The sequence below is a fragment of the Micromys minutus genome, assembly GCF_963924665.1.
Source record: "Micromys minutus genome assembly, chromosome: 4".
NCBI classification, from domain to species: domain Eukaryota; kingdom Metazoa; phylum Chordata; class Mammalia; order Rodentia; family Muridae; genus Micromys; species Micromys minutus.
In genome coordinates this window covers 22,986,204-23,010,770 of record NC_137973.1, presented here as the reverse complement: position 1 = coordinate 23,010,770, position 24,567 = coordinate 22,986,204, and the positions used below count along the sequence as shown (strand labels likewise).

Genomic DNA, 24,567 nt, shown 5'->3' with positions numbered 1-24,567 from the left:
ACTTTTGTGCTGTGTGCCTGGTTTCTCACATGAGCCATGCAGGACTTCCCGAGTCTCTCACAGCGTTGGCAGACTTAGGGGATGCTTTGAAATAGCAAGGGAGCACACAGCTCCAGCGGGCCCCGGTGGGACCCTAGAGCTCATCACTTATGTAATGGAAGTGAGGGTTCACATCTGCATCCACAGAGTTGGTGACAAGTTCCCTGGTGCTCTGGGCTGGGGAAACGGCAGCTGAGTTTTGTCCAGTGATAAGGACAGTTGAGAAAGCCCGTGTACCCTCAGTCTGTGACACTGACACTTTCTACAGGGCTTCCTTTCTCACCTCTCAACTTCATGGCCTCTGGTCTAAATAAACTCAGAAATTCAATTCCCAAAACAAAATTTTTAGGCGTATGTGTTTGACCATAGTCTCTAGAAACCACACACAAACCACCAGGTTTATAACCTGCTTTCTTGTGCCTTTTCCTTCAGATCCACTGTGCCTATTATGGTCTGCATGTATGAGCACACAAGCGACCCGGATTCCCTGGGGTGGGTACAGGGCTGGATTTCTTCCTGCTCATGTGCGGCTGGGGTGTAATTAATCTCTGGGTAGTTTAGCTTATCAAAACCCAAATGTAGGTGTCAGGTGACAGTCCTGGTGTTTCCTTAGTGTGCCTGCTCAGGACAGCTCCCTTCAGGACCCTTTCGAGAGTAGGTGCTTGAGGTCTTTGCAGATCTCACCAACTCATACATTCCCCATATGAGTTTGGAATCCCAGTAGGGCAGGGATCCTATTTTCTGCTTTTGGGCTCCTCTTTGCCCAGTTTTAATAAAAATTTATTATCAAGCACTTTGAAGATACAAATGATCACTAAATTTTAATTCATTCTACAGAAGAATCTCATTAACTTGGTATTGGCTAATTTAATTTAATGTCTTTTTCAAAGAAATTTCTCTTCACTTGATGATTAGATGGGTTTGCCTTATGATGAGCACTGTTAATGCACAGGGTAAGACTATTATAAAAATTGAACTGAATTGGTTTAAAGACTTTAAGAATTGATTTCTCTTGAAACAAGCCATAAAGATCGGCCATCAGGAGGAAATTTTTAAAAATGCACATGGGAATAGTATTTAGGTTGAAATATAAGATACATATATAAAAGGTCCTAGGTATGTCAACAAATGCACAGGAAAGCATTTTATTTCAATTAAAAGTTTTTCTTGAATTTCAAAATAAAAATTCTCATGCATTTTAAATTATTTTTTAAAAATAAAAATAAATTTGAATGTTTCACACAAAATCCAACAATTTGACTAATCTATTTCTACAAATATTAAAGTTTTTTGGAAGTTATAATAACTTCCTCATTATTATTATGGTTTCACATAAAAGACAATGTCATTATATCGGTACAGGAGAAATTATTTTATAATGAAGTATAATGAATGAACCCGATCCTTCTATAGGGACTTGTAAGATATTGAATGTAACATTAAGTACACAAGGTTTAACAATTGGGTTCTAATTAGATATTTCTGAAAATCTAGCCAATGGTAAGATAGTTTAAACAGAAACTGAACACTCAGAACTGGTTGAGAACTCTGTCTTAGGCCTCACGACCCCTCGGTATCACTTACTGGGTTTCTAGTCCTGTCAGAGGCACCGAGCCTTCCAGACACTGCACTGTAAGTATTTCCAACCGGCTTTTCGGCAGGAAGAGGAGGTGGGCTTTGCGGTTCCTCTTGTAAACCTAGGGAAAAGACAGAACCAGAGGTCACCAGCAGTGCCCAGTGATTCCATGCACTGAACTGAATGGCTGGGCATCCTAGGAAAATGGCTGGCAGGACAGATCCTCACCTGGAACCAGACAGTTAAGTACTGAGAAAGGGCCCTCGGCAGACCTCTGAAAAGTGAATGAGCCAGCACCATGCTACATGCTACAATAGTGGGATAGCATTTGCTAAGAATGACGAGTCAGGCATTAACTTAGGCACTACAAACAAAACCACATCCCCGTGTGAGATCTGCCTACTCATAGCTGGTACAATGTGCGGCAATCCCGGTTTAAAGCTTACTTAAAGTAAAATAAAGTCAAAATATTTGTTCTTTGGTTGTGCTAGTCACATTTCCAGCAGCCAGTTGCCCCTGGGGGATAGAGGCTACCACGTGCCAAGCACAAATATACTGCTGCCAGAGAATATCATACCGGACAGCATGTTGCCTGTGCTACAGACACTGGAATTAAGTAGATCCTAAGTGGGCTGGAGAGATGGCTCAGTGGTTAAGAGTGGTCAAGACTGTTCTTCAGGAGGTCCTGAGTTCAAATCCCAGTAATTACATTGTGGCTCACAACCATCTGTAATGAGATCTGATGCCCTCTTCTGGTGTGTCTGAAGACAGCTACAGTGTACTCATATATAATAAAAAAATAAATATATCCTAAAAAAAGGAAACTCTAGGTTGGTCGTTTAATTTATTAATGTCAGTAATGGTCAGGTGTGTTTGTTTGAACTAAAGCCTGTGCTCACTCTAGTAAGAGTAGGCACAGCACCGCCCCCCCCCCCACATTCACAAATAATGAAATGTTTCTGATAATTTAGGTTAATGGTCATATTAACCTCAATTACTGAAACAATACTTTTATACCCAAACCACACACTTAGCCCAGTAATACTCCCAACTTACTTTAGAGAAAGAAAATGGAGATGATTAGATTTAATTATTGCCAGATAATTAAAACCAAGTCATTTTGAGAGGATGACTGTAACATATTGCAGGAGGCTAAAGCCACCTTTTTACACTGCCTGGTGGAGCCATTGCAAGTACACGGGCATTCTTATGTGTTCAAAAGAACACTTGCAATTTCTAGCTCCAGTGAAAAACCTGTAACATGAAGAAAATCTGTCAGGTTCCCGTTTTACCCACACACAGGAAAACATTCTCAAATGGAGAAAAACGCCCAAGCCCGCTACTGGGAAAACAATGATTTAAGTGTTTGTCGTGAGAGGCAGACCACACAGAATCAGTCACGTTAGTCAGTCACCTTCCTGCCCACCCTCCGCCTGTAACGGGTTCTCGGCCTCACCAGCAGACAATCGAGTTATTACAGAGTCCACTGGAGCACTAAGCAGGGAGCTGGACCCTTACTTGCAGAAAGGGCACAGGGAGAAGCTGTTATGGGCATGACGGGCTTTGGAGGTACAGTTCCCATTTTAATACGGTCAGGGAAGGATCTGGCAAGAGCCTGAAGGAGTGCAGGGGAGTGTCTGGGGAGGACGTCTTGGGTTAGGGGAAGGAACTGGCAGGATTAAGGACCTTGCTTGCTGTTCTTTTTGTCTCTGTCCATTCCAGATTCTTTAGACACCAGAAATCATGTTCTTTTCCCTCTACTGCATTTATGCATTGCTTAAAAACTCTACCGACAAACAGGGGCTACAGGATGGCTCAGTGGCTAAGAGCACTGGCCCCTCTTCCAGATGGCACAGGCTCACAGCACCCACAGGGTGGTTCACACTGTCCCTCACCCCAACTGCAATTTCTCTGGCACCCTTTTCTGTATCCCCGAGCAATGTATGCACATGGTTCAGGGGCACACATGCTGGCGGAACCCTCATGAACAGAACTCAGGAGAACTGACTTGTGCCGACCCCAGTGACCTTGAAAGTTCTCTTGCGCCCACCATGACAAGGTTCACCTTTCGACAGTTCCTAGGGTGCTGTTTGAAAATTAATTTAAGATGGTTCCTTAGCTTAGCTTTTCACAATTCCAGAGTTAATAACCCAACAGGGCAAGTGAAGGGCTGGCCTGACACTGCTCATTGTAGGAAGGCCCGCTCACAAGTTCTGTTGTTAACTGGCATTCAGAACTTGTACTGTAAGATGGGACCAATCGCCATTTACTTGATTGATTGATTCTTTTTTTTTTTTTTGAGACAGGGTTTCTCTGTATAACTGCCCTGGCTGTCCTGGAACTCACTCTTCTTACCAGGCTGGCCTCGAACTCAAAGAGACCAACCTGCTTCTGCCTCCTGAGTGCTGGGATTAAAAGCGTGTGACCCCGACGCCTGGTACCAACTAACAATCTATAGAACTAACAAACTAGAAGCATGTGGTTACGGTCCTTCCAGACTTCTGGAACTTTAGAAACCTGTCCAACTATGGTGGCTATGTAGCTAGTCATCAGGAACAGCAGTGGACAAAACATTTCTGGGAAGTTTCTGGTTAACATTTTGTGTGCTGTCCTAATTCACTGTAGTATGTCTTGTGTGGTGGTGTGACCTCCCCAGAGGATTCCTACAGGTTTATTTCTGGTTTGTTGTTGTTTCACATTACACCCCATTTGCCTTTCTTCTTGGTGGATTCTGTCTCATTTACTCTTACAGCGTTAAATCATAACGATGACTATTGAGTCCTGAGTCTCATTGACTTGGAGGTGGTCTTGGGGACATTGGCATTAGAGTAGATTTAAGACTAGAAGTTGTGAAGTGAGGGTGTAACTCATGTAAACCAGGAGAGATGACTGGATTCTCGCCTTAGCAAGTGAAAAAAAAAAGGTTAACTTAGAACCTACACGTGGTTTCTATATTAGTGATCTTCGAATAAGGTTACAAAATAACAGCAAAGGGGTGAGGGCCCCAATGAGCTACAATGTTACTCCTTTCTGGATAGTCAACACTAGGATATAACTTGCCAGAATTTGAGAACCGTGGTGGGGGCTTTTCTCATTTATCATAGCAGTCCTGTTCAATCTCTTGCTACTGGCTGAGCGCTATCAATGAATAGCAAAGCCATTAAGAGTCTCAAACCAATATGATGATTTTTGGTAGTGTTTTAGAGAAAAGCCAGTCCCCCAAAGCCAAGTGTATGCTTCTGTACACTCTCAGAGCACCCCAGCCCAGATACATGCCTGTGTTAGGAGGACTTCCTGTCAGAGGAAGGCAATGGCATCTCTGGGCCAGGAAAGAAAAGCTCTGCAGCCATGAATGGAACCAGAGGCCCCTGGCAAGCGGAGTGATGATTCCCAGCAATGCCAGGAACTGCTCCAGAACTCACAGATTTTCTTTGCTTTCTTAGCGTCTCTTGTAGCCTAGGCTGGACTGAAAACTCACTTTGCGGCCAGGGATGACCTTGAGCTCCTGATCCTCTTGCCAAAACTGTCTGAGTGTTAGGATTACAGTGTGCACCATCTCTTTCTGTTTTATACACTTCCAGGAATTGAACCCAGGACTTCCAGCATGCTAGGCAATCACTCTACCAACAGAGTCACATCCTCAGCCTTAAATATCAAAACTTTGAGATACAATTAAAGCTGATAGAAAATTTAATTTTCTGTATGTTTAAACGAATCAATTAAGGATGTACGAAAAAAATCTAGGGTTATACGAATTTTAAAATGATATTTGTTTTGCAATTTAGTCATTCTAAGAAGTATAAGTGTTAGATGTTTCTAAAGCTTTTGGGGGTAGTTCTTTGAATAATTCACACATCTGAGGACTGAGCCGACTGGAACAGCACACCCCTGATAGACATGTATAACTTCATTTGCTATTCGCTTGACCTCTTTCCCACCATCTTTGTCAGAGGCACTGAAATGGGATACACGGATTGTTCCCAGATTCAGTCTCCTTCTCTCTTTGTCTAAAACCAACCTTAAAGAAATACAGAACACACATTTTTGGTGATAATTCTCCAAAGAATTGAGAGAGGACACCTTGCTCCAGGATGTCCATGACCATGAATAACAAACAGCAGGTTACAGGTAATTTCAAAAGCAGACATTGATAAGTTAATTCAGAGTCTCTGGGAGGAGTAAATCAGGAACACAGAGAAGAGCTTACATTTTCCTGGCTTGGCTGGGATTCTTATTACTGTGGGCTTCCTGGTGGGCACCGGCTGAACGGCTCTTTCTTTTGTTGCTTCTGTTTTTGTGGGGAGCTGAAAGGGATCTAATGAAAAACATAGTTTATTTTGCATGTTTTAGTTAACACAGATTCAAACAAAAAAGCCTTATTCATAATTTAAGAGTCATATTTCTCATGCCCCAGAGAAAACTATTCATGGATAAACAAAATCTCAGTTCGCAGAGACAAAAACAAAGTTGGAGCTCATAAAAGGAAATAATTTAGTACCCCGTAAATAATTCATATGGCTTTCTTCCTCTCTGATGAGAGAGGTCCAGGACAATCCTGAATTATGTAGGAGCTAGCTTTCAGGGGAGTGTAATCATTTCATAAATGTCTGCCTGCAAATGAGGGGCAACTGCAACAAGCACTCTCTCCAGACAGCAGCGCCCCAGGCCCCCAGGAGGGCTCTGCTCCTCACACCCTGTGAAAGTCTGCAATGCATCTCCTCTGCCCTCCTGACACTGGGCAGAGCCCAGCCTTACATTCAGTTTAGTGACACTACCCTTCCATAACGTGGAAGTAAAAAACGGTTCATTCCAAAAATCAATCATTTCCCTTCAAATATCTAACTCTGAGGCAAAGATATAGGACTTAGCATTTCTTCATCTTCATTAATTTAAGTAAATCAGATATGCCTATGGTAAATATTTTAAATCAAAACATAACTATAAACCTCTATTTTTTTTAAAGAGAAAGAAATGAACTTAGATGTAAACGATCTTTAGAAATATGTCCATAAAAAGGTTTGCACGTGGGGTTGGAGATGTGGCTTAGTACTGAAGAGCACTTGTTACCCTTGCAGAGGATCCGAGCTTGGTTTCCAGACCCATATCAGGCCTGCAACGCCAATTCCAGGGGATCCATTGCCTCTATTCGCCTCCATTGGTTCCAGAGCCTCCCCTATATAAATAACGTTTAAAAAATGTTTCTAAGCATGGCATAAGCTTGTGGTGTGTGCGTGTCTGCCTGCCTGTGTATGTGTGTGTTTGCACACACACAGACACACAGAGTGCCGGTTCACATGCACGTGCACATGTTACAGCGGTCAGAAGAGCATGCCTGCTTTAGTAACCTGTTCTATCACTCTTAACCCTTGGAGGCAGGCTATCTTACCAGATCTGAAGCTGGCTGCTTTTTTTGGCTATGCTGATTGGCCAGTGAGCTCTGGTGATCTGTCTTTACCCCCTTTATGCTGAGGTTGCAGACGCACAGGCCCATACTTGGACTCTATGTGGATGCTGGGATCGAACTCAGACCCTCCTGTTTGTGCAGCAAGCACTCGTAGCCACAGAACCGCCCCAGCTCCTGTGTGTTTCTTTATGAATGACGGGAACCCAAAGCTTGGGAACCAGGTCAGTTGGTAAGAGGCCCATCATGCGAACACGGGGACCCGGTTTAATCCCTAGAATCTATGTAAAAAGCTTTGTGCACCGAGGACACAGAGACAAGAGGGTTCTTGGGGTTGGCTGGCATGTCAATAGAGCAGTAAGAAGGAGCTCTGGGTCCAGTGAGATACCCTGTTTAAGAAAAAACGGGGGAGTGCAGCAGAGGAAGAGACGTGCTATCAGCCTCCTGACTCTGCATGCACACAAGTGTGTGCACACACACACACACACAGACAGTCACTCTCTCCTCCCACAAACATAATTTAAAAAACAAAAAGACGGGAGACCTGAAAATAAACAGACTAATAAAAATAAAGTGGTATGCTCTATAGCCCCTTCCCTTTCTGTTCATCTCCCCCTCCCGTCTCCGTGCTGCCCCTTGGCCTGCTGGAACCTAGAGCCGCCAGCCTTCCTTATCTTCTACAGGCTGCAGAAGTATAGCCTTGCCTTCTAACCACCCTCAACCCTCAGCAAACCCCTCAGCGGTTGCATCCCATTTTTCAGTATCTCTCAGGGATCTTTTTTTTTTTTTCCTGGAAAAAGGACTAGTTAAAATAATCAAGGCTAATGAAGTTCACTGTAGTCAACCTTTCGTGTGTATTTCTGCTGTAATTACTGTTTCTGGCGTTGCTAATATGTTGGTTACTATTCTGGATTTTGGGTAACAATGCTTGTGGGTTTGGAAGGAGAAGAAAATGTTGAGCATAAATGCCTAAAATTGAGACCTGTGCCAATATGCTACCTGTACATTCTCACATTCTAGAGTAGGTGTGTGCAGGACAAGGGCATGGGGTGGGTGGAGAAAGGCTGTCAATGGTATTGAGGAGGCTGGTACAGGAACATCAGCTTGCATGGGAGGCCAGCTTCAGGAAACCCTGCCCCTAATTTTGCCCTCTCTCGAGGGTGTTATCTCAACAACCCTGTCAAAGGCTCAGCCACTTTGTCTACGCTCAAGGATTTAGACACAAGCTCTTTTTTCCTCTCAGTTTTCCTGTCACTAGCTCGTCTTAAGCAAGTGACTCGGTCTCATGCAATTATTCTGCCAAAGAGTGGCAGGTCCTGTGTGCTGACGGGCCCCAGCTGTGCTTACTGAATCACGAGGCCATCGTGTTGGGCTGAGATCCATGTGATACTAAAAGAGGACAAATCGGACAAACAGCACCATCCCAAATCACTGAGAAGGAAGTGGGATCAAAGGCCTGATCTTTACCTCCATGACGGTGGAGCCCGAGGTACAAGCCAGTCCCCTCTAAATGAGCCAAACCCTCAAATAAGGTCCTGAGCCTTCTTTTTAGAAAGTTACTCTAGGAACAAAAAACACTGGAAGTAAATATTTATGGGAGTATATGTTATAGGATTTTCTTTTCTTCTCTCTCTTTCATTCTTTCTCTTTCTTTTAGAAACAAAAGCAAAACACAGTGGCAACAACAGGGAAAATCTTTGAGTACCCATTTCCAAAACACTTTCATTTTATTATGAAAAAGAGATGTAACTGGGCAGTGGTGATAACTTTGATCCCAGCACTTTGGAGGCAGAGGCAGGAAGACCTCTGAGTTTAAATCCAACTAGAGCTACACAGAGAAACCTTGTTTTAAAAAAACCAAAACCAAAAAAGAAAAAATAATAGATGGCAAATATTTTTACTTTATAAATATACTGTAAGAAAGAACCTTTTCCCCAAGTATATGTTTTTGTCAATAGTTTGAAAAATGACTATGGTTTTAAAGGTGGGGATATTAGGTATAAAGAAACAATGGATTGGACCATTAATCTGAAGAGATGTCAATTAACCTTATTGCTTTTCCAAGACAACAATAATCTTAATCAATAAGCTATAAAAATAGAAAACTGATTAGGTGACCTTGGGAATGCAGATACACACATATTACTCATACACACAACAAATGATTTTAAAAGAGAAAGGAAGTGATTGGGATGGGCATGGGGCCAATTATGATCCTAGGAGCTGTGAGGTAAAGGCAGGGGGGTGGCAAGTTTGATGGCAACCTGAGTGACAGAGTGACAAAATCTTGACTGGAGGGAAAAAAAGAAAAAGAAAGGAGAAAAAAGTAAAGAGCATTTTGTTAAAGGTAACACTTACACAATTTAAATGACTCTTAACACAGAATGAAAATCAGACCTTCCATCCATCTTCCTAAAGTCCTTCCAGATACATCGTTGAAGACTTAACACAATCAGTGCATTATCTCCAATGTTCTTTAGAACAAGTTCTTAATCTAGAGTCTAGGAGTGGTCTTGACATGAAAGTTGTACCTCAAACTGTTCCTACATGAGCCAGTGGTCTACAGGAGTTAATAACCTCCTGGAGATAATTCTATCAGAGACTGCTCATGCATCACAAGAGAAACACTCTGTCCAAATCTGGGGAAGTCAGTGGCATTTTCCTGTATTCTCATTTGACTGTTTGCTCTGTCTTCTTTCCGGTTTCTCATTTCAACACCAATTACTCTACACATGTCTTGAAACACGCAGGCCCCTTCACACCTAGGCATGGTCTTCATTACCGGGCTGATAAAAAACACAGGTGGTTTCTACTGTCCATTAGCTGTCTGTAGTAACATGCTTGTCACTTTAATTAGCTTCTCCGTCTCTGGCTTGCTTTTCTGTCCTTTCTCTCCCCAGTCACTAAACTATCAATCCAGTCTGTGTAATGGAGCTGACAGTAAAAGCAGTCTGCTTTTTCTTCTTCTTGACAATTAGGTATGATTTGTAAGGGTAAGAAGTGGAGTTGCTAATACTTCTTGGCTTTATTACATTAACCTGGAAGGTTTCCTACCCATGAAATGAATCCAATATTAAATTGTCTGTTTTATGAGTTTTTCTTTAATAATTCTTCTAATCTTTACAATGTTTCCACAGTGTCAGTATTTTCTGATCTCTATTTCCTGAGATTAATGTGGCAACTTCATCTTATGAATGCTTTATTAGTTTCTCATTACTTTTGAGGGCAGACAAAGAGGCCCAAAGATGGATTTCTGAGTTTTCTTCTGTGTTCCTCTCCTTATTTCTGGCTGATGCCTGGACCAATTAGGTAAGGTTCACAGAGGCCATTCATTTACTTATAATGACAATGCCACCAAAATACCAGGAAAACCACACAGGATCCTCAGTCACAGGGCAAACAAAAAAGTCCGTCAGTACTGAGGGCTGAGGTGATCCTGAAGGTCTCTGGAGGGTAGTGAGCATATGAAGTGCACTCTTGGGAAAATCCCTAGGGTGGCTGTGGCTCAGGAGATGATGAACAGCTTGAAAGAGCTTAGGAGGAAGCTTAATCCGGAACAAAGGCTGAAAGTGGGGCAGTATACAGGAACGGGAGGAATGAAGCTGCTTTGAAGATGGGTCACAAGGTAAAGTAGGCAATGGTGACTTAATACACGTGAAGCAATCACTACCCCCGGTCTGCAGCGGTGGCAGCGATCACCCACGTGTTCACAGCAGCCCTGGTAGGATCCCTCACGGGGTGTCACTATGGTATTTTATATGAGGAAAGAGAGGGGCTGAGGGAAGTGTTAAGTCACACAGCAACTGTGTGAGATATCGCTCTACTCCCAACCCAAACAGGTACAGCAAGAAGACTCGGGGACAGCCTCTGTCTCTCTAGGGAAGGCTCTTTGTGTGAGGTGCAAAATATAGGAGGGCAGGTTTACAAAAAGTAAGACATGGGGCTTCCTATGACTTCACAGTCAAGAGCAATGAGTAAAGTCAGGTGTACAAATAATACAAAAGAGGGCCCTGATAATGAAATGCCGGGCGATGAAGAGATGGAAATCAAGGTGCAGAAAAGGCTGAGTGTGGGGCATGGTACCGCAGCCACACTGGGTGTGAGGCACGGCACTGCAGCCATGTAGAATGCTTTCTGCTCATCTTTCCGTCTGAAGACGTCTGTCATGATCTGCTTATAATACAGAAGAAAATCTCGGCATTTTTAAACAAGCTTCCATCCCCACAGTACCCAGCAGGTTCTAAGAAGGCAACCTGTTGATTTACATTGTTTCCCCATTCTACCCTTCTCTGGCACTTGTAACACCAAAAGGTTTAGATTAAAAAGATGTTAGCAGCGACACATTAAAATAGTCCATGAGGTTTTGTTTGTTTAGGGAGTCCTGAAAATGTTGGGTAGCAAACGTAATGTGAAAAACAAACAGGACTTAGAGTAAAAAGATTGCATTTGGGGGCTGGGGATGTAGATCGGTTGGTAGCGTGATGAATAAAACATTGGGCTTGATCCCCAAGGATACCAAATCAAAGTGGACACACACACAGAGACTCATACACAGAAGCATGAGCACACACACACACACACACACACACACACACACACATACACAAACACTCATACACTCTGACACACTCAGACACTCACACACATACTCACACAAACACACATGCTCACACAACCCCCTTCCCCCACACATACACATTCTCGGGTACCTTGGCTGGAAAACAGTTTTGTGGCGTGAGGCACTGATAGTCTCTCAGTCTGTTTACTTCATCTGCAACGTGAGGCTACTCATGCCACACAGAGGGTGTCTTAAATCAAGTTTGAGTTGAAATAAAAATAGCATCCATCACAGTACGCTGACCATCAGCAGAAGCTCAATATAGCCTCTGTTCTCTTTCTGCCTTTCACGGATACGGGATGTATCTTTTTGCTTTATATGTTATCACAAGTGTGCATGGCAAACATTTAACAGGCATGTCGGCTACCATGTACAAGACACATGCTATACAGATTTTTTTTTTTTTTGTTTGTTTTTTCTTTGAGACAAGTCTCAGATGTAGCCCAGGTTGTCCTTAGATTTGGGATTTTCCTAACTCATCCTCGAGTGCTGAGCTATCCTGCTTAGCCACACTTAGGCTCTGAAATCGTGTGTATTTTACACCATTCTAAGGCATGCTTAATATTTATAAGATAACAGTTAAAATCTGGAAAATACCATCTAGTTTATATGCCCACAGATCTCATCCAAATAAATAAACAAGAGTAAAAGGAATTTTCCCATTGAGACATTGATCAGCTTGGTTTGACAGATCAAAGATAAACTATGTCCCCCATAGATAAGCTTTCCTATCTGAATGGTGTGAAGAAAACACTCTCCGCCTTTGGGGAATTTAATTATCTTGATCTTGGCAGTATACCCTTACATTTTTTGAGTTTTAGTTACAGAAATTTGCATTGGCCAAGATATTCTGTGAGGATTATGGGAAAGAATCTTGCAGTATGTGTGTCCTAGCTCTGAGCATCACTCTTCCAGGATCTCTCCTTGGGTGGGCCCTTCTCCTGGCTCTCAGCGAGGACCCCTGTGGGGTCAGCAGATGATTTTCCATTTGTGGAGCCTGCATTTCATCCTCCTAAAGCTGTGTTCCTAGATCCTTCCAATGTGAGGCCTGAACTTCAAAATGCTAATTCAGGAAACCAGCAACAAATCGGGCCCTCATTCCTGTCTGCTTATGTCTGGCTGCTATAATAAAATCCATGTGTTCTAGCCTCTCTTTCACTGGTCCTGCCTCTATGAGCATCTCATGACTCTTACTTCTGATTATACAATCTTGAAACATGTGCATACACCTCTTTACATACATAATACATACAAACACACACTGAAGACACCATTACGAGCTCAGGTTCCTTCCACTTCAAATTTTGACTCACCTAGAGCCGTCTCAGAACCAATGGGTTCTTCAGCTGGGTTCCCCAAGGTGGGCAATACATCATCGTCAAAGCTGATGAGGTCGATGTCCCCTAGGGCTTTGCTCTGCGGAGCTGGAACTGGGGGATTGGATGGCAACCCTTCTCCAGGTGACCTGAATGCTTTGGCTTGTGATGCTACCGAGAGTCGGGGAGGAACAGAAACCAGTTTCGGTGGAACTGAAGGGTACGGTGGGGCATCTGGGGAGGCTGATTTCTTCAGCAGCAAAGGCCGGGGAGCAGGAGTTGGAATTTTCTTCCCCGCATCAGGGTTCTCGACCGCGGGTCTTCCTCCAGAAGTCTCATGGTTCACGCTTCGTGTAAGGCCAGGAGTTGGTTTCTTTGGCAATTCAGGTTTGGTTACTGGGGTGATTCTGGCTTCTTGTGGCGATGAGTATGGGGTGAGCTCTTCTCTGGAAGTCACCTTGAGCCTGTTTTCGGCCCATGAGTCCCACTCTCCAGAAGCTCTGTTAGCAGCTGGCTTGGGCGCCACCAAGGGTTTCCCTGAGGAAACAGCAGGCTTCGGGGGAACCGTGCGGGGAATAATCTCAGGTTTCTTGGGCAGTCCTGGGATTTCTGTGTTTGTCTGACCCTCAAATTCTTTGATCCTGGAAACTATAGTATTTTGGCTTTGTTCTGTGTTCATAATGTTCATCACAGCCTGACTATCTAAGCTGCAGGTTCTGTCCAGCAGACACTGGGGTGGCCAGTCTTCTCTGGTGGTCACTGGGCTTTTCTGGATGCTTCTCTCATTGCTCTGAGCATCTCTAGCTACTGGTCTGAGGTTGCTTTTTGATCTTGGTCTTGGCACTGGGCATCTTGTAGCACTGCGGTTTTCGGGACAATGTTGCTCTTCACAAATATCGAAAACTATTAAAGGGGCCACGCCTGGGGGTAGATTACCAGCTGAGGCTGCTGGTGAAGGCTGGAGGGGCTTCAGAGGTGCCTGCAGGGCTAACAGGAGCAAAGGGATAGGGCAAAGTTACGGTGTTAGCATCTGAAAAGCAAATACTTAACAGGAGCTATCTAGATTTAAAAATATAGAGACAGGCTGCGAAGAAAGTTGGTTTCCATCTAGGGACTGTTCCAAGTCAGCCGACAGGACTGTACAACTTGTATTTGTTTCTATAACAGTCACCGTGTTTTTTAAAATACCATTAAAGTCCTGGCTCTCATTGGATGTCACACACACCTGGTTGTCAAAACTCAACAACTCTAATGTTTACTTTCCAAAGCAGCGTGCTCTCATCTCTAGCACCTGAATACGAAATACTCTCAACAGTCACCCTTAGCATCTTACCAAACTGAACTTACTCAATACCTTTATTTATTGAGAGATGTTTATCTTCTATGTCTACGATCACTGAGAAAATCTTTCTCAGTGGAAACAAAGGGAACCCACAATAGTGCTCACTGTGAGTTAAACAGAGGGTGTTCTTGTGAGATGGATGAGAGACTGGGTCACAGCTCTCAAGAAAGATCTATTACAGCAATCATCGCACACCCGAAATTAAGAAAGCACACAGCCATCACAGGGCCTAGGAAGCAAGATTCGATAAATTATGCACGACTTGCAAATTATTTTAAAGGCAGGAGGCCGGGCTGATTACGGCCCTAGAACTAGGTCAGAATTAGGGAAGACAGATTGCTCGCATTACTTGGAGGTGGGTCGCTGTCTATTTCTTCTGGAAAGTCGGTCTGGGTTGCTGAGGTAATGGTGCTCCTCGGAGTGGCAGCCGCATTGTTGTTGTTTGTGGCGTTAACCTGGACTTGGTTGATTTCTTTTATCACTTGTTCATAGGAGGGCGGGAGCTGGAAAGTAAAGAATGAAAATTGCCTCTGTCTACGGGCAAGGTGCTTACGGCCTCACTGTGGAAATCTTTGCATGTCGTTTGAAAGGAAGAGAACGCACCTCAGCAGGAACCAAGTCATTGGGTCTCCAAGGGCCTGCCACAGGCGAGGTGGGAAATCCCAGGCCCGGCGGTGGAGCTCCTGGAAACCACGAGGCCGGCCTCAGTGGCTCTGCTGCAACGATGGTGATCTCTGGACGCCTGGAAGATGGAACCCCAGTTAGGTTCTCAGGCAGGACAGGAGTTAGCACCGAGTATCAGTGTTTAGAGACTCACAGAGGCAACCACCTTCTAAGAACGCACCAAGATCTAGTAGAGGTCTAAAACGTACACATTCACTTTGAGAATTTGGCATGTGTATACACACCCTAGTTAGTTTTTGTATTTTGTACATGACTTGGTTCATCTGGAAGAATTGTGTCATTGTGACTCAGGAAAACCTTTCTTACTCTGCAGTTTTCTTTGTTTTGAGACAGGGTCTCACTAGGTGGCTCTGGTTGTCCTCACTATGTAGACCAGGCTGGCCTCAAACTCACAGAGATCTATCTGCCTCTACCTCCCAAGTGCTAGGATTTAAGAGGTGTGCCATTACAGCAGCTTCTGAGTCTATGGTTTTATGTTTAATTTCCAACTTGATTTCTAGCAGACTCTACCTATGTGACCCTGGGAAAGTTAGTCAGATTTTCTGAACTTCGGTTTCTTATCTAACAAACAGGAATAATTGTAAGTTCTGTCTTCTCTAGTACTCTATGAAAACAGAAAAATTTGAACATCATGGCGTCTCAGCCTAGGTCCCTTTTCTGCTGGGGTAAGTGGCTCACACCTGCAATCCCAGCGCTCAGAGGCTGAAGCAGGGGCTTCATAGTGACCTCCAGACCAGCCTGGGCTACTGAGTGACACTGTCTTGTCTCTCCAGGGTCCCAAATAGTCTCATTCTTCATTGTTCTTCTTAAAAAAAACAAGTTATTTATTTTTATTTGTGTACACTGGTGTTTTGACTGTATCTGTGTTGGGATGTCAGGTCCTCTAGAATGGGAGTTACAGGCAGTTGTAAGCCACCATGTGGGTGCTGGGAATTGAACTCAGGACCTCTGGAAGAGTAGTCAGTGCTCTTAACCACTGAGCCATCTCTCCAGCCCGATTCATTATTCTTTACTGTACTTTAGACAAGTTTAAAGCAGAGATGATGACTCATAAACTTTATCTGTTCCCTTTTAAAAAAATTATTGATCTATTATGTATACACTGTAGCTGTCTTCAGTGTATATATACCAAAGAGGGCATCAGATCCCATTACAGATGGTTGTGAGCCACCATGTGGTTGCTGGGAATTGAACTCAGGATCTCTGGAAGAGCAGTCAGTGCTCTTAACCTCTGAGCCATCTCTCCAGTCCGTTTTATCCATTCTTTTATCCACCCTTCCATCTTTCTATTTGTCTATCTACTTTCACTCACTCACTCACTCATTCACTCATTCATCTATCCTTTAACTTTCTTCTCTCTCTCTCTCTCTCTCTCTCTCTCTCTCTCTACACGCACACGCGCGCACACACACACTTGTTTCTTTAAAGTTTTTTTTTTTCTCTGCCTGTCCTGGAGCTTGCTCTGTAGAACAGGTTGGCCTCAAACTCACAGAGATCCGCCTGCCTCTGCCTCCTGAGGGCTGGACTTAAAGGCGCCACCACCAGGATTTACTGCTCTTTGTAATCGGTTATGTATCACCCGCATACCCACCACCCAGCCGCCTCTTCACCTTATTCCTCAGTACTATTGTACTGCCCTCCATCTGGGCAACAACTGTTGAGTACGTATAAGAAAAATTATCTCTCTACATTATTATAATAAAGTTTCACATACAATAGCTGTTAAACAATTACCTTAAAATTGAATCCAGCAAAAACAAAAACAAAACAAAACGAAAAAAACCCCCAACAAAACAACAACAAACCTTTTAAGGCCTGTGTCGTTTCTCTTAAGCAAAACCTTCATTTCTCAAACTTATGCATGAATTCAAAATGTTGATGAGGTAGAACTCAGTATAGCACTGCTTATGAAGGTAAAATAATCTGCCAATTGATGATACTTTATACATCAGAATATATTCCCTATAATAAATATAACCATACCTCCTATCCCGATGAAGTTCACTTTGAATACAGGTCCGAGAAGCTACGAGAGAAAGATAAACTAGTGAAGCACCAGATAAGTACATTCAATAAAGATTATATTTCTATAGAATATAGAATTAGAAAGAAGTTAACAAAAAAGTTAGCTTACATGGGACACACATGGAAAATATTACTTTTAATACTGCTAAGAAAAACAAATCAAAATGATCTTTAAATATGACAGTCAGTTACGATCACATTTGCATAGCAGAAGAAAATGGGCTTCAAATAGTGAGTAAAATATTGTCTGTATTTCTGAAATTGACAGCGTGAAGACTGAACAAGGAAGAGTTATTAGAAACTGCATGGTAGGAGCACTGAGATCATGACATAAAGTAACAATGGGAAGAAAACAATTAAATTTTATCTACAGGACTAATACAATAGTTTTATTACTATTATAAAAAGTGTAGAAGTAATGGAAATTTTTACCTATATTTTTAGCTTTTCTGACCTTTCCAGTAGCTTTATTAATAATAAGAAAGATAAATAAACTCAAAACACCTTCTCAATTGTGTTTATAACACACAGTTTTTTGGGTGTGGAACAATCAAGACTCTCCCTACGTCTCAAACTCAAAAATCTCCATGACAGCTAGGTGTGGTGGTGCATACCCTTAATCCCAGTGCCGAGGCAGAGGCAGGCAGATCCCTGTGAGCCCAGTGCTGGCCTGGTCTATACAGTGAGTTCCAGTGGCCGGGGCTACATTAGGAATCTATTCACCTGACTCAAATAAAATCTTCCTGGCTTTAATTTCCTGAATTTTATTTATAAGGCAAGCCAATTCAATAGGAAAATTATGGCACATTTGGAGATCCTTTTAACATAACAGAATATTATCTTTCTTTTCAGAGATCCCTTTAGCAGGTGGGATCTTTAAATACTTTACTGTAAAGACTGTGTACAGAGACATTTGTTCGAGAGACAGACTACTTGGGCGGTAGCTTTTCAGCCCCTCTCCACTACACTTTTCAGGTGCTTCCGATTTGGAAAAATTGGAAGCATGCATCTCAATGATATCTTCCAACTTTCCCTAAGCATGGCTGCCAAAAGTGGCAACCAGTAAAGCAGGAATGAGATCCGGGATATGCTCAGGGCTCGGGCAGTGGAACCGACCGACGCCAGGCTGCAAAGGCCGAGGCCCCAGGATCGGACACCCAGACCCATGTCTGGATCTTGACTTGGAATATGCTCCTAGCATTGCTGGGCTTCAACGACAGGAGGCCTTCGAGTCAGAGCTGAGCCACACGGAGGAATGTTGTCCGCTGGGAGGGGAGAGGTCAGAGCTCTGCACGGGATGTCTGATTGGTAAGGAGATTTCATTGCGTCAGAGTCACATGCATTTACGGCAGTCAGCGGTATGCCCACCATTACCACTAAAGCTGGAATCAGCAGATACAGCACTTCCCCAAGACTCCAGTCTTACAGCATGGACATACCTCTTCCGCGGGGCATTGTGCTGTACACTAGTCATGAGTGCTAAGGGAGAAAAAGAAGGGGTTACAGAAGAGGAGAGGGAGGGAAAGGGGCCAGCCAGTTGCCTAAGCTCTATAAGGAATTCAGCAATGAGACCACCTTACTGTGTTGCTTTTCCCCCAAGAGCCTAGTCACTCTATTCTCAAGGAACACATTCTAAAGATCCCTTAGTGGGCAAAACCTCCAAGCCCACCCCCCCAATTCTGAACACTTAAATGGAAAAGAAAGTTGATGGGCCACCGTTTTAGATGGTAAGAAACAAGTTGAGATGAAAGTCTGTAATGTTACCATCAACACAGAACCTTTTAAGCTTTGGTAGGACCATAGGCCTGGACGGACCATCTTTGATCCTCCTCAAACCATAGGGAGAGATGGAGAGGTGTGAGCAACCCATGGTCACACAGGTGTGGTAGTCCACAAGGCTGGGGGCAGCTTGCTGCTCCAACTAGTTTAGCTTCTTGTAGAACTGGGTGAGTTGGTTGTTAGTTCTCATTCTAAATAATTTAAAATAGCCTACTAAATAACTAGAGGGAACAAACATGTTGAAATATTTTATATTATAAATATCTTTACTATAGAACCACCCTATTGGTAAAAGTCACAGTAATTAAGAACTCAGTGGCTATATTTTTTGGACGGGTTGAGCAGATGCATGTGATGTGACATCAAGGGCATCCAGAGCAGCAAACTTGTGGCCATCAAATCTGGAAGCCTCTTCCACATTGCAGATCTACCTTGTGAACCAAACCTCCCTGACTTCAGCTTCCGTTCAACTGTAAATCAGGGTCAGCTCATAATCTGCCTAATGCAAGACAGATTCCAGCTTATGGTATGATAGTGGTGTTGGAGAAATCTGAATTCTAGGGATATGTTTGTCTAAAAAGCTAAAAAAAAAAAAAAAAAAAAAAAAAAAAGGCCAAGCGTCATGACACACACCTATATAATCTCAGCACTTGGGAGGCAGGAGAATCGTTATAATAATTGTTTGTTGCTTTCTTTAAATTAGGGGCTAGGGAGATGGCTCCATGGTTGAGAGCAATGGCTGCTCTTTCAGAGGACCCAGGTTAAATACCCAGCACCCACCATGGTGGCTCACAGCCATCGGTAATTATGCACGTGGATGTTTTGCCTGCATGTGTGTTTGTGTGTTCTGTGCCTGCCAGCTGCCCACAGAGGCCAGAAGAAGACACTGGATCACTTAGGCCTGGCATCACAAATGTTTGTGAGCTGCCATGTGAATGCTGGGAATCAGACTCGGGGTTTCCGGAAGAGCATCCAGCTTTTAACCACTGAGCCATCTTGCCAGCCCTGCAAATATTCTTAAAGAATAGGCAAAAGGGACAATGGGTGTGTGTGTGTTAATTATCCCACACTATATGTTTATACAAATGAGGACAGTGTATCCATCCATCTGCCTTGCTTAGTGTCAGAGAAACGTGTAGTTTTTTTTGTTTTTTTTTTTTTACCATGTGAGTGACAGGAATTAAAAGTTGAACCAGTCATTAGAACTCAAAGTCCCTTTGCTTCCTCATCATCTCCTCCTCCTCCCCCTTCCCTCCTCCCCCTTCCCTTTCCCTCCTCCCCTCTGCTGGGGCTGCTGTGCCAGCTCCCTTGCACTCCAGTTTGACCTCTCAGAACACTGCTTCCCCTCCAGCCACAGACTTCCCCATCCTAGGCAGCCTCCAACCAGGCTCTCTCTGCCAGACTTTCCTGTATTGAACACCGGCCGCCCCTTCGTTTATTTTTATTCCCAAATGTGGTTCTAGTCATTCTTGACGTGTTCTACAGTGGCTGCTGTCTCCACTGACCTGTTCTCTGCCTCTCGGCCTCACATCCTCTCACAGAGCACTCCTTCAGTCCCAAAGGCAGCCTTCTGGTTTTCCCACAACTCTGGCTTCACTTTTTGACTTTGTTCTGCTCCTTTATCCTCAACTGCCTTCCCTTTACCGTGTCCAGTCTAAGCACACTCCATCTTGGGAGCCCAGGGAGTTGGACAAAGTGCAGCTTCTAACAGAGTTCTCACATCCCAGGCAGGAGAGGAAAGATGGCAGCACCCTGTCTCCTCAGCAGGCGAGGCTTCACAAAGGTGACCACACATCTCCTCCATCACTGTCCCTTAAAGGGAAGAGCTGCAAGTGACACCACAAGACTGCCTCTTGTATCTTTTTCTCCTAATGCGAGTACTGAGGACCAACCTCCATTCCTCTCAAAGAACAGCTCTTAACCACTGACCTTCTCTCTGCCAAGACAACAGCTTTACGGATGGTCATCATATTGACTTCTCCCTGTGACTGTTCAAAGCCATGTTCTTCACGACATGTGGATACTTTAATATGAAATATTAAAACCCATATCCCTAAACATAGGCTGTATTATCTTTAGTGTGGTGGTGTCCACTCCGATACTGAGTAAAGCACCTAAAACCCTGTCTTTACTTTTTTCTGCAACAGGCAATCCATGTTCTGTTTAAATAGAGGACCTTTTTGAAGACTATATTTACAAAAGGCTAAAATCCTATACCAGCAGCAAATTATCAAGTGCCAGCCAAGAGGTAAAGACATAGACTGTGAATGTCAAGTTTAGAGAGGATTCTACTCTGGCACATCTATTTCTATATGCAGAAGTATGACCCCATCTTTAGAGGCGTTTATATGGCCCCACCACCAACTACTTCTTCTTCTTCTTCTTCTTCTTCTCCTTCTCCTTCCCCTTCCCCATCCCCCTCCCCCTCCTTCTTCTTTTTTTAAAAAATCATCTGCTGAGGTTTTTGAGGCAGGGTTTCTCTCGCTGTCCTGGAACTCACTCTGTAGACCAGGCTGGCCTTGAACTCAAGAGACTGCCTACCTCTGCCTCCCAAGTGCTGGGATTAAAGGTGTGCGCTACCACTGCCAGACTGCATTTACATTTGAAAATTTCATAAAGAGACTAAATTAGTCAACCCCCCAGGATTTATTTATTTATTTATTTATTTAATTTATTTATGTGTATAAGTGTTTTACTTGTGCGACTGTCTAGGTACCCTGTGCATGCAATGCCTCTGGAGGCCATAAGGGGGCGCTGGATCCACTGAGACAGGAATTATGGATAGTTATGAGCTGCCATGTGGGTGCTGGGAATTGAACCCAGGGTTTCTTGAAGAACAGCCAGTGATATTAGCCACTGAGGCCCCTCTCTGGAACAGGGTTTAATATTTAAATTCAGAAGCTAGAGCTCTCTTACTTTAGAAAGAATATTACACAAAATCCTATCCGCTTGTTGGTACTGCACTGCCACACTAAGGTTTTTGTTTGTTTTTTTAAAAGATCTATCTATCTATCTATCTATCTATCTATCTATCTATCTATCTATCTATCTAATGTGAGTACACTGTGGCTGACTTCAGACACACCAGAAGAGGGTATGGGATCCCATTACAGATGGTTGTGAGCCACCATGTGGTTGCTGGGAATTGAACTTAGGTCCTCTAGGAGAGCAGTCAGTGCTCTTAACCACTGACCCATCTCCCCACCCCTCTGGTTTTGATTTTTAATCAAGTTCTCATATATCCCGGGCTGGCCTCAGATTCCTTACGTAGCCAAGGATGACTGTGAACTCTGGATGTTCCTGTTTCCACCTCCCAGGTGCTAGGGTGACAGGCGTGTCCACCCCGTGCCCTGCTCCAGGTTTGTTTTAAGTTGCTTGACTATATGAGGGGAAAAGTATAATTCTGAGATACTGGATTATTATGCAATGATCGTGAAAAACTAGCTGTCAAAAATACATTATTAACTCTTAGGAGAGGCTATACTTATTGGGTCCTTGGTAGATTCATCATGTACAATGACTTGTTGGGAATTTCAACCATCATTTGTAACAGCCATAGAGGACAATGGAGAGCAGAAGAAAACAAACTTACATCTCTTGATTACCGCTCTAATGGATGACAGGGGTCCTTGGCTAGAAAAAGAGAGAGAGAGAAAATGTATTACACACTCATCAATCCTGTGGAGAATAGTTTTTCAAAATGCCAGGTCTTTTTGGGGTATAAGACATTAGTTACAGGGATCTTTACAGAACAAAAATTAATGAAAAACCTTAAATTGCCTTTTTTATTACAATGCCTTAAAATCGCTCTCACAGAAACCTACAAATTACATCTCCCAATAAAACTCTGGCCACTCCTCCTCACCAGACCGTGTTATTACACAGTGCTCACAAGAGCTTTACATTGCTCTCCTACACCCTTAGAGCAGCCACATCATTATCTGAATAGCAATTCAATCCAAGGGCCAACAGTTTCTTCTTTAGGTCGGGCTTTAAAACAGCTCAACCCAACAAAGCAATCTCCCACTTTTTTGGGTTCTGTTCAGCAGCTGTCTGTGGCTTCCTGCTTTTTTGTGCTCTTGGAAAAGTTGCGGCCTCTTCTCCAGTGCACTCATGCGCTGGTCAAGATGCGCTAGCTATGACGTGTTTGACGTTAGTATTGTTTCTACTCAGTCAAATGATCTTTGGAACATTAAGGGGGGAAAAAGGCAACCAGCTTAATGAGAAAATTTGGGGGAGGGGACGACAAAGAATTTGTTTATAACATTCTTTACCTTTTTTAGAATGTTCTTTAAAGATTATACTTGCTGCAGTGGCTTGAATGATTCCCCCCTTCTATTGCCCCCCAAATTTGAATGATTCATCACCAGGGCATGGAACTATTTGAGAGGAATTAGGTGTGTCCTTGTTGTAGGAGGTATGTTCCTAGGGGTGAGCTTTGAGGTTTCAAAAGCCCACACCAGGCCCTGTGTGTGTGTGTGTGTGTGTGTGTGTGTGTGTGTGTTGCACGAATGCGTGCACGCATCTGCCTGTATGTCTGTCTCTCTGCCTGTGGATCAGGATGTAATCTCAACTCCTCCAGCACCATGCCTGTTTGCTTCGCACCACAGTCATGGATTAACCTTTTGAAACTGTAAGCAAAACCCCAATTAAATGGTTCCTTTTGTTTTCCTTTTGTAGGAGTTGTCTTGGTCATGACATCTTTTCACATCAACCAAATAACTAAAATACTTGCTTTAAAAATGTATGTTCTTTCAAAATATGCCTTGTTTCATAAGCAGGTAAAGTGAAACCTCAGGGTATCCGTTTATTTAAAGGAGGGTTCTTTAAGGATAACGTTGTTATGGTTTAAACACATCTCCTGAAAACATCTCCTATAAACCCGTCTCCTTCATCAGAAGCTTAACTCCCACAAACCAATATTGGGAGGACCTGGTTAGAGGACCAGGCTGTACGGGCCCTGCTGCCATCAAGTTTACAGGAGAGACTTCACCGCAGAAGAGCTAGATCTGCCTCCTGTTCACACATGCTATCTGTCACCGGCCCCTTTGCCTTCCATGAAGAAAAGTCCTCCCCAGATCCCGTCTCCTCAGCTGTTGGCATCCCAGTTGCCCAAAGAATCAGGAGCTAATACATTTCTACTCATTATAAACCACCTGGTCTATGGCATTCTGTATGGAAGCACGAAATGAACTAAGGCAGCGGTTCTCAACGGGCGGCTCTGGACCCCTTTGTGGACTGTGCCTCAGATACTTACATTAGGATTTATAACAGTAGCAAGCTTATAGTTATAAAGTGGCTACAAAAATAATTTGATGTTTGGAGATCAGCACAACACGGGGAGCTATATTAAAGGGTCGCAGCGCTAGGAAGGCTGAGAATGAACTAAGATGATGCATTATTTCCGAAGGAAGAGAGACAAGTTCTTGAAGCTCTTGGATAGCAGGAAGCAAATGTTTTCTGATAGTGTTCTTAAAGGCCTTCTACAAAACAATTACCTGAGAAGCAAATTAGTAGTAAGGTAGTGCAGAAGCTACTGCTCTGAGAAGTGAATAGGTTGAGGCTTGCTGCCCCATGGTTTGGCCAGCAGGTGCTCGTTGCTAAGGACCTGAGGTGGATCTCCACACCATATGGTAGAAGAGTCCCTCACCCACATATACATCTCAGCACACAATGCCCATGGCCACATCTAGGCTATGACAGGCTGTGTGAGTACACTGCAGTCTCTCAGCTCACCGGAACTGTATTAAATATCCGGAATGAAATTCAGTGAAAGAAGCCCTTTGT

The 24,567-nt window shown here is 43.5% G+C and overlaps 1 protein-coding gene across 2 annotated transcripts in view; it reads right to left on the bottom strand.

The window, feature by feature from the left end:
• The window catches only part of SH3D19 (SH3 domain containing 19), a 142,340-nt gene that overhangs the window by 23,510 nt on the left and 94,263 nt on the right, over window positions 1-24,567 (bottom strand). Inside the window, exons 3-10 of one of the 2 annotated variants that reach the window (XM_080915123.1) lie at window positions 22,373-22,413; window positions 18,441-18,480; window positions 16,960-17,002; window positions 14,896-15,034; window positions 14,642-14,795; window positions 12,948-13,937; window positions 5,823-5,930; window positions 1,624-1,736 (exon numbers count right to left, since the gene is read on the bottom strand). In XM_080915123.1, the coding sequence (XP_080771249.1) occupies window positions 1,624-1,736; window positions 5,823-5,930; window positions 12,948-13,937; window positions 14,642-14,795; window positions 14,896-15,034; window positions 16,960-17,002; window positions 18,441-18,456 (1,563 nt within the window). In that variant the 5' untranslated portion in view covers window positions 18,457-18,480; window positions 22,373-22,413. The remainder of the gene's footprint in view (window positions 1-1,623; window positions 1,737-5,822; window positions 5,931-12,947; window positions 13,938-14,641; window positions 14,796-14,895; window positions 15,035-16,959; window positions 17,003-18,440; window positions 18,481-22,372; window positions 22,414-24,567) is intronic. The other variant, XM_080915122.1, reaches the window with a different exon arrangement.